The sequence below is a fragment of the Oncorhynchus mykiss genome, chromosome 26, assembly GCF_013265735.2.
Source record: "Oncorhynchus mykiss isolate Arlee chromosome 26, USDA_OmykA_1.1, whole genome shotgun sequence".
Taxonomy (NCBI): Eukaryota; Metazoa; Chordata; class Actinopteri; order Salmoniformes; family Salmonidae; genus Oncorhynchus; species Oncorhynchus mykiss.
Window position 1 is genome coordinate 22,572,417 of NC_048590.1, and position 18,622 is coordinate 22,591,038.

An 18,622-nucleotide genomic window follows, 5' to 3' on the forward strand; every position below is an offset into this window, starting at 1 on the left:
AGAAATAGGCGGGATTTAGCTATAATATAATTGTCCTCTCATAATAGTGAGAGGAATGCCGATCCCAAGTAGATGCTTCACAGAGTGGAAGAGAATTCCAGTGGCTATAAAACTCGGGCTGGTTCAGACTTGCCCTGTACAAGATCATCAGCAGACTTCATCACCATCATTTACCATCGTCTGACCAGTTCCCTCCGCTCAAGCCACGAACTGATGACCCTCTCCATCTGCAAAGCATGAAGCAAACACTTGGCCTCTTTTGGTTGATCTGTCATGATATATTGCTTGTTTATTTGTTTGTTTTTTGTTTACGACGCGTTGTTTACGAAGCGATTTCTATTATAAAAAGCGCTCGAAGTTTAATAAATTATTATTGATATGACTTTGTGACAGTGGAAGCAAGTGACGACCCATCGATTGACGCAGAAATCTTCAATCTGCCGCCCACTAGAAAACATCTGTTAAGATTAAGAACATTTTGAAAAACAACGTTGCATAAAAATGAAACATTGTTTTATTCTAGTTAAAACAGTTTGTTGTTGTTGCCCTATTTCAATGTCTTCCACAGTAGTGTATAAGTAAGTAAAGAGAGAGAAAACATCTACAGAGATGGCATCATTAAAAAAAAGCTATTGCAAATCAGCTTCATTCAATTAATAATCATATGGTACCCAGAAAGCATTCATCCCATTTTAACGTCCTCCATTCAAACCATATGTTGTTCTGTTTCAACATTACAAGTTAAAAACTAATAGAAATTCAAGTTGAATTCCTGAAAATGTCTCTTCATCAAGGCAGCATCTTCGCTGACATCCTCCCTTTTTCCAGGGTGGCGCTGAAACAGATAGCTAATGCGGCCAGTCACACTTCCACGGCTGTGACTTGGGGGCTTTAAAGCATTTTCCTAACCTTTCACATCCTGGAGGTGCTCAGTTCTGTCAGTGAAAGAAACCACAGAAAACATTCTTACACATGCATGCACCTGAGCTGAACATGATTAAAATGATGTTCTCCAAGGAAACCACATGGGGGAGCTGCTGCTACACTCGCGATACACAGATCTCAGAATCATGGACAAACTGCTTCAGCAATGAGCATACAAAGAAAGCAATTTTCATTTTTAGCTGTTTTGTAAAAACCAAAACCAATGAGACAGACACTCCCTATTTTTTTCCAAAAGCAGCTTAAAACCCACAGGAACAGTTGCTGAGACAAAAGGTCCAAGAATCACACTGCTGTGTTTTTCCACAAATAACAATAAGATAGTCTATTATTTTACGAACAAAGGGAAGAAAAATAACTCTGGTAAACAGATCTGAAATTGTGCCCACATAGTTTACTGAAAGCATTCAGCATTATAAAAAGATAAAGGAAATGAGAAAAGGAGTCACTACAGCAAGATCTTAATCAATTTCTTTTCTAAAATAATTTTCTTTGAGAAAGAACACACAAGTCAGAGATGTTAACACTGAAAACAAAAGCCACAGAACAATACTATGAAACAAAATGTATTATATCAAACAAGTTAAAGGAGGCTACATGGGGAATGGACATTCTGTGTAGTATTGATCTTACCATGACAGCCATGTCACACATATTGAGCTGGGGCACACCTGGTACCAGACCCTTCTTATGCTTCTCCACCACTGCTGTGATCCGACTCAGTGCATCCTGGTACTCCTTAGTCACAGCACTGCAGAGAAACACACAGACGTAAGTAGTTGTGCAAAACACTCACCACACATACAAACATAACATTCTGTCAATATTGGCATGTGGTCACACCATCCAGAATTACAACAGCGCAGTAAAGGCATACGGCTACATCTTGTATTCACACACTAACACAGATGCACAGATTCACCTAAAATGTCTGAACAGATGCATGAGGCTCTCCAATCAGAGCTTGGTCAAGGACAAACACTCAGGTTTTCACCTTCTCCCACACACACACACAACACACCAATAGCGTGGTTATACAATTTAACATAGAGAATAGATGTCAGTCACAGCACATAGACAGAAGGTCACTGCTCACACAAATGCACATTCACACACAAACACAGCAGGCCTACAATATAGACCAGTGTATAACAATCTCTGTATGATTAGTAAAACATTCTCATAAATCAGTTTCATAAATCTACAGCTTAGTCTTCCATGTGTTGTACAGCCTAAAATGACTTATGACACCTGCCTGCCTTTAAACAACTGATGTAATCCATAGCGAATGTACACACTAATGACTGAAACAGTTTAAAGCCGACAAGCTTAACTCATACGAGAGCCTTTTGAAAGCATGCCCGCACGCACACGCACGCACGCACGCACGCACGCACACACACACACCCACCCTTTGGGGAGCCCTCTCAGCAGGATTGGCCATGTTCCCCATCCCCTGTCTCTCAATTATTCTTGTTGGACACGGCGGAGCACCTCTGTGCATTATTATATTCAGTGTGTAAAACGCAGAGGCCCTGAAGTGTTTCAAAGGAACACTGCTCTGTCTGCTCTCAATAGGACCTGTAGGGTTAATGGGCTCTGTGTATTTGGGTGGAGTGGGCGGTTGGTGGCGCGACACGTGGATAGACAAATATCACCAGTGCAATTACACCCATAATACAGTCGCAAGCAGCACCTGTGCCAGCTCCGTCCCCCCCGCCCCTCCCCAAAGCCAGCTCTCTGATTGGCCCCTGGGGAGGGTGTGCGTGAGGTGAAGTGTCAATTAGTGTAATAACCCCAGGCCCTGTCCGGCTCACACCGCCTATCCCCTCCATCTCCCCTCCTCCTTCTCCACCTCCCCTTCCCTCCACACCCCCCCCCCCCCCCTCTCAACCTCCCAGAGGGCAGTGGGGCTTCTGACACACAATAGCACCTGCTCCCCTATTCCTCAGCCATGTGCTACTCCTATATTCACACCCTCTGCTCTCCCACCTTCACTACTCTACTGCCCCAGTGTTCCCCACCACAACTCATCCTTTAGGTCCTTAACAAGGCCATGGCGGTCTAAACTTACCATCTGCTCTCTGCCTTGGCTTGGTGGTTATTTCTTATGGTTGCGTGGTGACGCAATACTGTGCAATGACCCAGAAACACAACATACCACGGCCTTGATCATATCTTTAATGAGTAAAGGTTTCTATAGAAACAAGTGTTTCATTTCAGATTAAATTTGACTATGTATGTATTTGAAATCACAAACTCAGCTTCCTGGACCAAAGACAATATCTTGATCAAAATGATGGAGATTTCATTACCATCCTATCTGTTCTCTGCTCTGTATTGATCACTGTGATTCGTTTTCAGATAACTTCTGAAGCTGCTTTATCTCACTAAATATTAGAACCATACATCAGAGCGGGACCAAACACAGTGTGCAACACAGGCGGCTGGTGGCACCTTATTTGGGGAGGAATGGCTGGAACGGAATCATGTAATGGTATCAAACTCATCAAACACGTGGTGATTTCCATGTGTTTGACAACATTCCATTAACTCCATTCCAGCCATTATTATGAGCCGTCCTCCTCTCAGCAGCTTCATGTGGTGTGCAAAGTGTACACTCAGCCCTTTTTGTGTCAACATACTATTCTTTGTCTATGCATTGAGCACCCTAACCCTAAAAATATATAAATAAAAACATATGTATTTCTCTCCTCCCTCTCCACAAATAAACAAAGAAAACTCCAGTCAGCACAGCCTCATTATCATTACTAGAACCCTTAGCCCACTGGTGTTAAAGCAAAAACTGGAATAATAATAACGGTGCATGCAAATGAACTCTTTTGATTTATAATGCATGACACCCAGGGGGAAGGCGGCATTGCTCAGGTGTGTCACTACACTCTGATTAGTGATTCATAACCCCACTGGTAGAGCGAACACACACACACACACACACACGCGTGCGCACACACACACAGCAGCAGGCATCAAGCAGAGGGAATTGAAGAGACAATCAAATACCTCTGCCCTTTCTCCTCCTCCTGTGGAAATTGAGCGAATCGGTGAAGATTATTGATTGGGGGCTGAAGTGCTAGTCGGCAGCAGATGAGGCCAGAGTGTGCAGGGCTGCCTGCTACATTAGCCCGAGGCTGGCTGGGACTTAAGTGCTCAGCACAGGGTGACAAGGGCCCAGGGGAAGTGAGCCGGAGCAGCAGGAGGCAGGGCTAAGTCTCAGTCCCACTGGGACACAGGCAGGAAGAACTGGGCTGTCCTACTATACACTGGACCCAGTCAGCCACACCTTCCCACTGATCTACTAACCACAGGAGGAGTCATCTCCCACACCAATAGAAGAGGACCAATAAGAAAACGTTCATGTGCTCATGTTCCGTCTGAAAACGCTTAACCGTAAATTCACTGACAATCTGAATAAATGTTTTGTCTAAATCTCACAGCGGTAGAATGCTGATCTCTGTGTGCTTGCGAGTGTCTTGTTATTGTAGATCAATGAGATAAAGACAAAATATGAAATATCCTAATTCAGATATGAATGGAAAAGCATCTTCTATATCCCCCTGGATTCATGCAGCAGGTCTCTAGTGAGTGTGTCCATGTATCCTAAGAGGCTGGGACAGTGGAGCGACTGCCTGGGCAGCGTGTGTTACTGCTGTAGTATCAGCCTGCCACACAACTGAAGGTATGCGTGCAGACAGGCCCTACATCATCTTAAGTGGCTCTTTAGGTGCAGACAGAGATTAATGACGGCCAGCCGGTCCAGCTGGATGCCCAAGGAGCACATGGCCAGCAGCCTGCCTGACACACAGACAGGAGAGAAGGAAACAGAGAGAGGGAGGAGATGGGATGGCAGTGGGGGTGGATAGTGGCTGGGTGTCATCACTGGGGCTGGAGAGATGGGGCTGGAATATTGTGACCTCACGGTCCACCCCAATGACCCCCACCCGCTTGGAGTGGGGAGAGGGGACACAGGGTCCTCTCTCCAGGTGCCAAACCAGCTCCTCCTCTCCATAAGTCTGGGACACGGCCAAATTAACTCTCCAACACAACATGGCTATAGATTTGTCTGTTTTTAATTATGCGGCTTGAATGGAAGAGAGCAGAGATGAGATGGGCTGATCAAAAACAACATGAATGTTTAATTATTCCATCTCCCTTCATGTGAGAAAGGGAGTAAGGGGAGATTAAGAGAGGAGAGAGTGATAAAGTGAGAGAGGAAGAAAGAGAGACGTATAGCGAGATGGTGAGGGAGGGAGCCAGAGGGTGGGAAACAGCCTGGGGGACAGGAGCTAATCCGACTGAAGAAAACATTAAGGAGAATGAAGACGGATCAGAGAGAAAGCTAGATAATAGGAAATTGTATTCCCCCATCAAATCATTATGGAAACTATATGAATGTGTGTCATGCTTTTGTTCATCTCTGAGTGTCTTTGCCAATAAAAAAGTGAAAAAAATTTGATATATATATATATATATATATATATATATATATATATATATATATATATATACACACACACACACACACAGAACAAGTATTTGATACACTGCCGATTTTGCAGATTTTCCTACTTACAAAGCATATAGAGGTCTGTCATTTTTATCATAGGTACACTTCAACTGTGAGAGACGGAATCTAAAACAAAAATCCAGAAAATCATGTATGATTTTTAAGTCATTAATTTGCATTTTATTGCATGACATAAGTATTTGATACATCAGAAAAGCAGAACTTAATATTTGGTACAGAAACCTTTGTTTGCAATTACAGAGATCATACATTTCCTGTAGTTCTTGACCAGGTTTGCACACACAGCAGCAGGGATTTTGTCCCCCTCCTCCATACAGACCTTCTCCAGATACTGACTTTCAGCTCCTTCCAAAGATTTTCTATTGGGTTGAGATCTGGAGACTGGCTAGGCCACTCCAGGACCTTGAGATGCTTCTTACGGAGCCACTCCTTAGTTGCCCTGGCTGTGTGTTTCGGGTCGTTGTCGTGCTGGAAGATCCAGCCAAGACCCATCTTCAATGCTTTTACTGAGGGAAGGAGGTTGTTGGCCAAGATCTCGCAATACATGGCCCCATCCACACTCCCCTCAATACGGTGCAGTCGTCCTGTCCCCTTTGCAGAAAAGCATCCCCAAAGAATGATGTTTCCACCTTCATGCTTCACAGTTGGGATGGTGTTCTTGGGGTTGTACTCATCCTTCTTCTTCCTCCAAACACGGCGAGTGGAGTTTAGACCAAAAAGCTATATTTTTGTCTCAGACCACATGACCTTCTCCCATTCCTCCTCTGGATCATCCAGATGGTCATTGGCAAACTTCAGACGGCCTGGACATGCGCTGGCTTGAGCAGGGGGACCTTGCGTGTGCTGCAGGATTTTAATCCATGACGGCGTAGTGTGGTTACTAATGGTTTTCTTTGAGACTGTGGTCCCAGCTCTCTTCAGGTCATTGACCAGGTCCTGCCGTGTAGTTCTGGGCTGATCCCTCACCATCCTCATGATCATTGATGCCCCACAAGGTGAGATCTTGCATGGAGCCCCAGACCGAGGGTCATCTTGAACTTCTTCCATTTTCTAATAATTGCGCCAACAGTTGTTGCCTTCTCACCAAGCTGCTTGCCTATTGTCCTGTAGCCCATCACAGCCTTGTGCAGATCTACAATTGTATCCCTGATGTCCTTACACAGCTCTTTGGTCTTGGCCATTGTGGAGAGGTTGGAGTCTGTTTGATTAAGTGTGCGGATAAGTGTCTTTTATACAGATAACGAGTTCAAACAGGTGCAGTTAATACAGGTAATGAGTGGAGAACAGGAGGGATTCTTAAAGAAAAACTAACAGGTCTGTGAGAGCCGGAATTCTTACTGGTTGGTAGGTGATCAAATACTTATGTCATGCAATAAAATGCAAATGAATTACTTAAAAATCATACAATGTGATTTTCTGGATTTTTGTTTTAGATTCTGTCTCTCACAGTTGAAGTGTACCTATGATAAAAATTACAGATCTCTACATGCTTTGTAAGTATGAAAACCTGCAAAATCGGCAGTGTATCAAATACTTGTTCTCCCCACTGTATATATGTATTTAACATTTATTTGACTAGGAAAGTCAGTTAAGAACAAATTCTTATTTACAATGACGGTCTACCGGGGAACAGTGGGTTAACTGCCTTGTTCAGGGGCAGAATAACAGATTTTTACCTTGTCAGCTAGGGGATTCGATCAAGCAACCTTTTGGTTACTGGCCCAACGCTCTAACCACTAGGCTCCCTGCTACCGAATAATGGTTATTTTGTCCAATTAAGGCCTTTTTTGTCCACATTTTTACACCATCACAATTACATTTAATGTATAGACAAAAATTAAAAGGTCTTCTAAATAAAACACCCAACTGTTTTTTACACCACTAAGGGGTCATGTTCGAAGTCCATGACACAGCACTCCCTCTCGATTTATATGAGAACAATTTGTCTTGCAATTTTAACTTATAGCAGTGGGTCTGAGGCAAGACAGTGAGATTTAAAGAGCTATTTGCAATCACAAAGAATAGTGTTTAATCAGCCAGTCTGGGTCTGCAAAGATCAATCTTCAGTCCTCACCGCACCGCTTTCCCACAACTGGATCAGTATTGATCTCATCGATCCTGTCCACCAACATCCTACAACCCCCTCCTCCTCCTCCTCCTCACTTGTCTTCTCTTATTTAACCAGAGGCCTGCTGTTTGTTGAGCTGTGTGGAGATTGGCTGACCAACCCCAAGCCCTGTCTATATTTCCCTTGCTTTTCACTTTACGTTCAGTACAATCTAACAGTACACCAGGGAATCTTTGTATGTTTTAGTGAGCACTCACCTGATAGGGTATTTCTCCCAGGGGCCCCGCCCCAGGTGGAAGATGAGTGGCTGCATTGTGTGCTCCTGTTGGGTGTGGGTGGTCACGCCTGCCACCTCTTGACCTGGACAGAAGTTAATGCCCTGTTAGAGTAGACACACATACACACAATTGATATTTTGCTTCTAACGCCCACTTCACAGAGGACAATGGAGACTGTTGTGGTAACAGATAACCTATTTCAACTGACCCTGAGAAAGTGCCCTTGAAAAGAAAATTCAATTAAAAAGACTGTCAATGATGTCCACCTACAGACCGACACTCTCACTGCACACCTGAACCTGATGCCGTCTCTCTGTTTGAGGATATGGAGGAATCTGTCCAAGGGAGCGGAGTGTAGATGTGTACAGTACATGGTGTATAATGTGTGTGACTATATCTGTTTGGTATATAATATCATGTCTTCCTCACTTCAAACCTGTCAACCTGTTCTCTCTGCCCTGGGGTTACGGTATACCTGTGGCTGTTACCTATGTGGCTACTCTATCTGCCAGTCAGAATGTGGGGCCATGGCCTTTACGATTGTCCTGTCGACCCCCAAAAGTGTGCAGGCTTGCTCCTCTATACCTTCCTCCCCTCCACCCCTCCTCTGGGGTAGCAGCCTGGCTCTGACAGAGGCTGATTGAGTCACAGCCCCCTCCAGACCCCCTGGGGATACCTCTCAGGTGCCCTTGTGAGCAACACGACTAATATTGAGAGAGCACTCATCTGTAAGGCACTCTACCTACCCCCCTCTGGGACCACAAGCAGTCACGCTCAAAGGAGCACAGGCACGAGCGCACACACCTTACCTCAGTACACTGCATAGCCCACTATGATCCAGACTTGCCCACATAGTGTCCTGAAGCAGTCTCTGTGCTTTGGTCTTTGAAATGTAAAAGAGCCTAAATCCCTTTGGACTGTGAGAAAGCCCTTTTAATCTCTATCCAAGAAAAAGACACAGCAGAACTCCATATCTCTCATGGTATTAAGATAGCAGATCGTACAGCAATGTTCTTTTAAAGATGGAGTAAAGTAGCCAGCATTATAAGAAGAATCAAATTGACATAAACTGGAATGCAAAAGTAGAATTTTGGTTTCATATTTTCCTCAAAGAAAAATATTCTATAAAGAGTCATATTAAACGTATGCTACCCACCAAAGACAAGTCCGAGCAGATAACATCAGATGCAGACCGTTCCCATTCCCAAAGCAATATAATACCTCACACCATTACCACACCATCCAACAAGAGCTTCTAATGAAAACCACTTAACCCTGTGAAATGTCTAATTTTGCACATCACTGAATCTCCTGGATTTCACCAGAAAAATCACAGTAGAGCTCATGGCTATTAAGCCATGATTGAATTTCAAGTTCAGAAAAGACACACCATCCTTGTTTTATCTTAAATGTAACATAAACAGTAAATACACCACATTACTTACAACTGGTGAGAAAATAGTGAGCTTGAATGATGGATCAATGTTTCAGCACAATATTCAGACCCGTTTAAAACCGCTTGAAATAAAGAGTGGTTTTTCTGTGTGATGGATGCTCTCGGGTGAGATGTGAGGGTCAAGCGTCATTGTAAAGCTCTGAATGCCTGCTGCCCATTCTGGTGAAGAACCGACACATTAACTCTCAGAGTCAGCTTTGGAGACCCAGAGCCTCCCCTTCAAACCATCCTTTGCTCGCAGACACACACATTTACAAACACGCTCACGCACACACCAATCGATAGGCAACACACAGGCAATCAGACGCCATTATTTGTGAAGTTCCACTCCAGTTCACATGAGCTGATAAAGGAGGCTGCTATTGATTCAGCGGCCCTCTAGGAGAGAGCAATTTAAGCAACCGATGGGGCATAATGCAAACTTGCACGTTTGAAACAGAGGTTTCTGAGGGAGAGGAGCAGGACACATTTTAAAGGGGGACAAGAGGAGGAGAGAACACATTCTCACTCCTCAGGGCATAGGAGGGAGGAGTGGGATACTCAGCAGGAGGGGAGAATGCTCCACCAGCGACAGCCAGTGCTGATGAATGATAGTACTTTGGTGAAGTGGGGTGTCCTCATTAATATTCATTAGCCACTGATGTACACAACAGCCACTTGATGAGCTGTTTTCAAGATAACACTGACTACCAAATGTGTGTTTTTGGAGAGCACTGTGGATGGCTGGTTGAGGGTGTGTCGGAGAGAGAGAGACAATGAGAGATAAACTGCAGTCAGAGAGACAGCGAGAGAGACAATGAGAGATAAACTACAGTCAGAGAGACAGCAAGAGAGCGAAATACACACTACAGTCACTGAGAGTGACTCACTTGGTTAAACTCCTCCCACGAGTTGCTCCACGTCCAATAGTGGGCCTTGTAAGGCCCAACCCTGACTGCCATCATCTCATTGCCGCGGTAATAGAAGATGGGCCTGTTGGGTGTGAAATGGGATTGGTGACTGCTGGATTCCTGTGATAAGCAGCAGCCCCCCCTCAGCTCCAGCCCCCCCCCCCCGTGCTGCACTGCCTGGCCCTCCCTCGCCTCCTCGCTCCCCACCACCACGCTGCCATGGCTCATCCCATTATGTGCTTGGTGGAACACCTTATCCACCAGGGTGGTCCCTCTCCCTGGGCCCCAGCCAGCAGCCTCCCTACAGGGGGCACCGCTACCGCCTCTCCCAGCTGCGAGCTCTAACCTGTTGATGAGTGTGTTGTTATGGAGGACAGGGCTGAGGTCCAGTCCATCTATGAGACTGTCGTCTGGAACGCTGAAGCCAGCCACAGACAGACTGGTGCTGAACAGATCCACCACAGTCCCCAGCTGCTGGCTCACCTGGAGATGGGAGAAAGAGTCCTGGTATTTAACCGTAACACACTGGAATTCAAACCCAGATAGAATCTCATTGTCTAAGGGTGCTGACATGAAAGTTTAACAGCGATTGTTGTAGGAAGTTAGATAGCTTGCATGGGCATCCATATGCGCCAGAACAATGCACAAACGATCAATTTAATTACAAATCTTAAAAACTTTGTTCCCAAATTACAACACTTTATTTGCTTTAATCAATGAATATCCTGTCAAAATGCATGAGCGTCTCCTCCAAAGCCGCAGTGAGTGTCCATGTTAGGATCCTGAACAGCGCAGCGCGGCAACCTTGTGAAGCGCCGTGATCAGAGCAGGGCTGGGGAGCAGAGAGAACCTCTCCTTAGAGCACAGTGATTCACACTACTGGGAGGCTGTGATACACCAGCAGCCTGATCCAAGGGATCCCTCTCCATGCATGAAACCCAACATGACAGCACAATGGCAAACAGCGTGCATGCGCCCCCTATGAAAGTCCACCGTTACAGCGGATGGGATGGAGGGGGGGGGGGGGGGGGGTCCTGATGATGCATTTCTTCAGTCTCCTCTATAATCTGCGCTCGCAGGTTTATTATAAACCTCACAAACGCCTCTGTAAATTAGGAGAAAAAGGGGAATGAGGAAAAAGAGAGAAGATGAGGCCCGGGCTAGCGCTAGCTGTTTTATCTCCCTTCCCCAGTCCCTGTGAAGAGCTTTATTTTATTTATAAACTTTGAACTATTTTCAGATAAAATGCAATTTTTTTCACTGTCATCCTTGATCTTCCATTCCATTCTCTCCTGAGCAGCCCTTTGAGGGAGACGGCACGCTCACAATCAGATAGTGCTATCAGCCCAGAGCAGCTGCGCCGCCATGTGCCTCCATGCTCCTATCAGCTGCCTGCACACACACCACAAAAATGAATTCCTTTTTCTCCCGCAGCCACTGCACCAGCCAGAAAGGGCCCTGCAACACATTCCATTATCTGCACTCTGACTCTTAACACACACACGGAATAAAAAAAAGAAAAAGGACAATTAATGAAGTTGACTACCAGGTAGCACAGGTAACCCTAAATTCTCCACCAAAAAAATGCAAAACATTTAAAAAAAATCTGAAATATTTGAAAGAGACCATTTCATTATCTCCCATTTATTTCCATTTATACTTTTCTCTCCATTCGGTACATTTCTTTCTGTATTTTCTCTTTTTGCCAGCCTTTTGTCTATGTGGTTCTTGGTTAAACCCTGATGGTAGTTATCTGACGTGGCAGACTTGCTATCCCTGTCTAATGCACTCAGGCTCCATGTCGCCCAGCTGATAAACACAACAAAGGGTATTGTGACAGCAGCAGCAGCCCCCTTTCCCCCACCATCCCAGCCAGCAAGCCTCATCCCACCGCAGCCCCTCAGTCACCGGGGGAATTTGAACCTGTGCCCGGCTCCCGTCGTCAACCTCTTCTCTCTATTCCAACACATCTCCCAAAACTCTCTGTCACTCAATACTAACAAGTAACACTTTCATTAGAGCTACAGTTGAAGTCGGAGGTTTACATACACTTGTTTTTCAACCACTCCACAAATTTCTTGTTAACAAACTATAGTTTTGGCAAGTTGGTTAGGACATCTACTTTGTGCATGACACAAGTAATTTTTCCAACAATTATTTACAGACTGATTATTTCACTTATAATTCACTGTATCACAATTCCAGTGGGACAGAAGTTTATATACACTAAGTTGACTGCGCCTTTAAACAGCTTGGAAGATTCCAGAGAATTATGTCATGGCTTTAGAAGCTTCTGATAGGCTAATTGACATATTTTGAGTCAATTGGAGGTGTACCTGTGGATGTATTTCAAGGCCTACCTTCAAATTCAGTGCCTCTTTTGCTTGATATCATGGGAAAATCGAAAAATCAGCCAAGATCTCAGAATTTTTTTTTGTAGACCTCCACAAGTCTGGTTCATCATTGGAATAAATTTCCAAATGCCTGAAGGTACCACATTCATCTGTACAAACAATAGTACTCAAGTATAAACACTATGGGACCAGGCAGCCATTATACCGCTCAGGAAGGAGATGCGTTCTGTCTCCTAGAGATGAACATACTTTGGTGCAAAAAATAAAAATCAATCCCAGAACAGCAGCAAAGGACCTTGTCAAGATGCTGGAGGAAACAGGCACAAAAGTATCTACACTGCTCAAAAAAATAAAGGGAACACTTAAACAACACAATGTAACTCCAAGTCAATCACACTTCTGTGAAATCAAACTGTCAACTTAGGAAGCAACACTGATTGGCAATAAATTTCACATGCTGTTGTGCAAATGGGATACACAACAGGTGGAAATTATAGGCAATTAGCAAGACACCCCCAATAAAGGAGTGGTTCTGCAGGTGGGGACCACAGACCACTTCTCAGTTCCTATGCTTCCTGGCTGATGTTTTGGTCACTTTTGAATGCTGGCGGTGCTTTCACTCTGGTAGCATGAGACGGAGTCTACAACCCACACAAGTGGTTCAGGTAGTGCAGCTCATCCAGGATGGCACATCAATGTGAGCTGTGGCAAGAAGTTTTGCTGTGTCTGTCAGCGTAGTGTCCAGAGCATGGAGGCGCTACCAGGAGACAGGCCAGTACATCAGGAGACGTGGAAGAGGCCGTAGGAGGGCAACAACCCAGCAGCAGGACCGCTACCTCCGCCTTTGTGCAAGGAGGAGCAGCACTGCCAGAGCCCTGCAAAATGACCTCCAGCAGGCCACAAATGTGCATGTGTCTGCTCAAACGGTCAGAAACAGACTCCATGAAGGTGGTATGAGGGCCTGACGTCCACAGGTGGGGGTTGTGCTTACAGCCCAACACCGTGCAGGACGTTTGGCATTTGCCAGAGAACACCAAGATTGGCAAATTCGCCACTGGCGCCCTGTGCTCTTCACAGATAAAAGCATGTTCACACTGAGCACATGTGACAGACGTGACAGAGTCTGGAGATGCCGGGGAGAACGTTCTGCTGCCTGCAACATCCTCCAGCATGACCGGTTTGGCGGTGGGTCAGTCATGGTGTGGGGTGGCATTTCTTTGGGGGGCCGCACAGCCCTCCATGTGCTCGCCAGAGGTAGCCTGACTGCCATTAGGTACCGAGATGAGATCCTCAGACCCCTTGTGAGGCCATATTCTTGTGCGGTTGGCCCTGGGTTCCTCCTAATGCAAGACAATGCTAGACCTCATGTGGCTGGAGTGTGTCAGCAGTTCCTGCAAGAGGAAGGCATTGATGCTATGGACCGCCCGTTCCCCAGACCTGAATCCAATTGAGCACATCTGAGACATCATGCCTCGCTCCAGCCACCAACGCCACGTTGCACCACAGACTGTCCAGGAGTTGGCGGATGCTTTAGTCCAGGTCTGGGAGGAGATCCCTCAGGAGACCATCCGCCACCTCATCAGGAGCATGCCTAGGCATTGTAGGGAGGTCATACAGGCACATGGAGGCCACACACACTACTGAGCCTCATTTTGACTTGTTTTAAGGACATTACATCAAAGTTGGATCAGCCTCTAGTGTGGTTTTCCACTTTAATTTTGAGTGTGACTCCAAATCCAGACCTCCATGGGTTGATAAATTTGATTTCCATTGATAATTTGTGTGATTTTGTTGTCAGCACATTCAACTATGTAAAGAAAAAAGTATTTAATAAGAATATTTAATTCATTCAGATCTAGGATGTGTTATTTTAGTGTTCCCTTTATTTTTTTGAGCAGTGTATATCCACAGTAAAATGAGTCCTATGACGACATAACCTGAAAGGCCGCTCAGCAAGGAAGATGCCAATACTCCAAAACCGCCATAAAAAGCCAGACTACGGTTTGCAACTGCACATGGGGACAAAGATCGTACTTTTTGGAGAAATGTCCTCTGGTCTGATGAAACAAAAATAGAACTGTTTGGCCATAATGACCATCGTTATGTTTGGAGGAAAAAGGAGGATGCTTGCAAGCCGAAGAACACCATCCCAACCGTGAAGCACAGAGGTGGCACCATTATGTTTTGGGGGTGCCTTGCTGCAGGAGGGACTGGTGCACTTCACAAAATAGATGGCATCATGAGGATGGAAAATTATGTGGATGTACTTAAGCAACATCTCAAGACATCAGTCAGGAAGTTAAAACTTGGTCGGAAATGGGTCTTCCAAATGGACAATGACCCCAAGCATACTTCCAAAGTTGTGGCAAAATGGCTTAATAAGGACAACAAAGTCAAGGAATTGGAGTGGCCATCACAAAGCCCTGACCTCAATCCCATAGAAAATATGTTGAAAAAGTGTGTGCGAGCAAGGAGGCCTACAAACCTGACTCAGTTACACCAGCTCTGTCAGGAGGAATGGTCCAAAATTCACCCAATTTATCGTGGGAAGTTTGTGGAAGGCTACCTGAAACATTTGACCTAAGTTAAACAATTTAAAGGCAATGCTACCAAATACTAATTGAGTGTATGTAAACTTCTGACCCACTGGGAATGTGATGAAAGAAATAAAAGCTGAAATAAATCACTCTCTCTACTATTATTCTGACATTTCACATTCTTAAAATAAAGTGGTGATCCTAACTGACCTAAAACAGAGAATTTTTACCAGGATTAAATGTCAGGAATTGTGAAAAACTGAGTTTAAATGTGTTTGGCTAAGGTGTATGTAAACTTTCGACTTCAACTGTATGTACAGTACAGTCACGATGGCATGCTAGGTTTACCTACACACTGATGAACTTTTTTTGTTACTTTAATCTATCAAATCACTGTGCAGTAAGACTGGCGATCACATAGATTGTAATGGAGTCTTCATCCTCTGTCGACGATTCTTGTAATGAGTGTGAGAATGTTAGAAGATAACTTTACCGAGGCTAACCTGAAACTGGACCAACCTAGCTGTAGTTTTTAATCCAAAACGATTTAGAGTTGGCTTTGTTAATGTTTGCTGGCCTCTGTACCAGCAATCCTCCTAACAAAAGCGACGTGGCACGTGTGGCTGTTCATTATGCGCAGCGTTTATGTTCAGGGCTTATGAAACTTTTCAATGTGCAGATGAACAGAGAGATTTCAGCGCCGTACAAAGCAACAGAGAGGGAAATCATATTTTTGGCCCCCAACAGCAGGGAGATGAAACGAAACCCATACGACAAATCTGCTTTGTCATAGACTCACAGAGGAGCTAGTCCCATGTATTCCTGCCCGATCCACAGACTAAAAACACAGATGGCTTTCAGCAGGGTTCCCCAACTGGCGGCCCCGTGGGCCAAATGTATTATTATAAATTATACATTTGTAAAAAAAAATTAAAAAGACTGTAAAAACCACAACAAATCAGCTCCAAGTGATTTTAATTTTGGAAATCTGTTCCCAAGTATTCCCACGTATAATAGAGAGATGTATGAGATCGTATACAAATGTAAGCGAGGTTTGAAATTGTTATCTTTTAGTCAAATATTATATCTGTTTGGGCTTCTTGCGGTCAATTTGCCGTCTACAAATTATTTGTAATTATGTTCCGGCCAGCTGACCATCCACTCAAGACAAAAACATCCCACGGCTAAATCTAGTTGATGATCCCTGTTCTTCAGCATAACAGTGGTGCCTCATTCAAAATACTCCATTCTCAGAAGTGTTTCATCTGCAGTCATTTCTCTAGTTAACCCACCAGCAGGTGCTACAGACAAACATACACACAGAGGTTGAGCTGTCATGGCACTGCACCAGCACACCAAAGACCCTGCATACAAAACCCTCTCTACCTCCCTGGCACTGCCATCTTTTCCAGAAGCAGCCCTGTAGAGCACTGCACCGGGTGCACCCTTCCCTCTCTTCTCCCAACCACCCCTTTACTTCTCTTTTTTCCTGTCCTTTATCCTGTGCGCCTGGCATATTCAGATACAGAAGTCCTCATTACAGCTCAATCCAACCTCAGCAAACACACAAACAGATTAGCCGCTTAACACGCTCCCAATCCCCCTCTCCCTCGCCACTCTGCAGCGCTATCAGGCCACAGCACACCCCTCAGATATGAGCCGGGGGCAGGGCTTACTTCAGCCTACAGACTACTTCCTCCGCTCGCTCCTCCAAAAATCCCTCTGCGCCACAGCCCCGTGTCACAGCTGCCCCTAATACAATTAAAAGTCATTTGCAAAACGCACAGGCTTAGCGGATCAGGGGGAAAGTCCTCCTCACAGGCTCACAGAGGAGGAAGACAGGAAAGGGGGGGTTATGAAGATGAACCTTGCCACCTCAAAAAATATTTGAAAAAAGTCCACACTTGCACGCACACACACACACACACACACTCAAACCAATGCCAGCACCTGAGGAGAGTTGAGTTGTGATGATGTTGAGGACATTGATACACAATCGAAACAAAGAACTACAATGATATGAGAGAGACAATTACTGAAAGGACTAATTGTAATTACTTTCTAATGTGGTACCTGCTTGAAAACCCAGCTGCTTACAAACAGATAGCACTACAGTGACTCACAGCTGTGTGTAAATACCAGGAGATGTTCCCTAACTCCAGACAAGTAGAACACCAAGAACATATCTAGAACACCTGGAACCTGGAGATGTTCTGGACAGGTAGAACAGAGAGAAAGAAATCGTTCTCACCGTGCCTGCTGGGATGTGTTCAGGCCACCAGGTGACGGCAGGTTCCCTCATGCCCCCTTCAAATGTAGTTTCTTTCCCACAGAGAAACGGGCCGTTACTGCCACCTCGGGGGACAGGAACATCACTCACACGCTAAGCACCATGATAAAGAGATTACTAAAACAACTTACTTTATACACAACAACTGAAGAGGCCCCAAACAAAGAAAATACCCACACATACTACTCATAGAGATTGAGTACATTACTCACATCTATCCATACAGGCATGTATACAATAACTGTAAGAAAACAGCATGGAATTGCATTTGTTGGTATCAGGGGATGAGTTGAGAGACTAAATCATGGCGTGTAGCGCTTACTTTGCTTGGGGCCGGACATCACTGCGGCCCCGTTGTCTGAGGTGAAGAACACAAAGGTGTCCTTTTCGATGCCCAGAGCACGCAGCCAGGCCAGGATCTGCCCAACAACGTAGTCCAGCTCCATCACTGAATCACCGTACTGTACCTGCAGTACACACACAAGCCATTCAAACTACAGTATCTCAGGAATCTCAAATGCCCAATCCCAACTCACCATAGAGACAGACAACCAAGCTGCAATATCCTAGAAAACAGGGAGGTAAATTAGGTATTTACTATCAAACATTTGGTATTTAGCAACAAGGGTTTTCATACAAAAAACATGGACTAAAAGCCTGTTGGAAAAAATAGAAAAGTGTTCCATCTCAGTGTGAGCCACCTATCCCAAGCACCTGGCTAATACGTTTCATCTCTGATCCATTTCTCTGTCAACAAAAACCTAATTTGGCATTCTGAAGAAATGCCTGCTTAGTGAGGCCTGAGTATTCACAGAGACTGAGAGGAATACTAAGTGACCTGAGCCCAGATGAGCAACACATCCCTTCACCCTCACCACAACGACAGAGGGGCAAAGGGGTGTGAAAAATCTACATTTAATTGACAAATATCCTCAGAGCAGGAAACAGGTTTTTTCTTCTCTTCATTATTACAATATTTTTCTGATTTTCGATTTTGAATCTTCATGTTGATACCGTGAGTCTTTTTCCAAGTGGCATCGAATTCCGCTCACGTTTCCAGGTGTGAGATGGGCAATAGATCACCTAGTAGAATACGCAGTGCCTCATGCTAATGACTTTCCCCACGCTGTAACACTGCTGCAGGCACAGAAAATCCACTTCACACATTCACAAAGCCCCTACATCAATGGCCTAAGACACAGAGATCCAAGCAGAGTTTTAAAACAACAAGCCAGTTTGGTAAACATTGTTCAAAAAC

The 18,622-nt window shown here is 44.9% G+C and overlaps 1 protein-coding gene across 1 annotated transcript in view; it reads right to left on the reverse strand.

Moving 5' to 3' along the window:
- LOC110506416 (N-acetylgalactosamine-6-sulfatase-like) overlaps nucleotides 1-18,622 on the reverse strand; it is a 26,892-nt gene continuing 8,270 nt past the window's right edge. Inside the window, exons 5-11 of the mRNA XM_036963515.1 lie at nucleotides 17,687-17,831; nucleotides 17,326-17,429; nucleotides 10,530-10,666; nucleotides 10,163-10,265; nucleotides 7,817-7,938; nucleotides 1,576-1,693; nucleotides 1-935 (exon numbers count right to left, since the gene is read on the reverse strand). Of these exons, the coding sequence (XP_036819410.1) occupies nucleotides 930-935; nucleotides 1,576-1,693; nucleotides 7,817-7,938; nucleotides 10,163-10,265; nucleotides 10,530-10,666; nucleotides 17,326-17,429; nucleotides 17,687-17,810 (714 nt within the window). The 5' untranslated portion in view covers nucleotides 17,811-17,831 and the 3' untranslated portion in view covers nucleotides 1-929. The remainder of the gene's footprint in view (nucleotides 936-1,575; nucleotides 1,694-7,816; nucleotides 7,939-10,162; nucleotides 10,266-10,529; nucleotides 10,667-17,325; nucleotides 17,430-17,686; nucleotides 17,832-18,622) is intronic.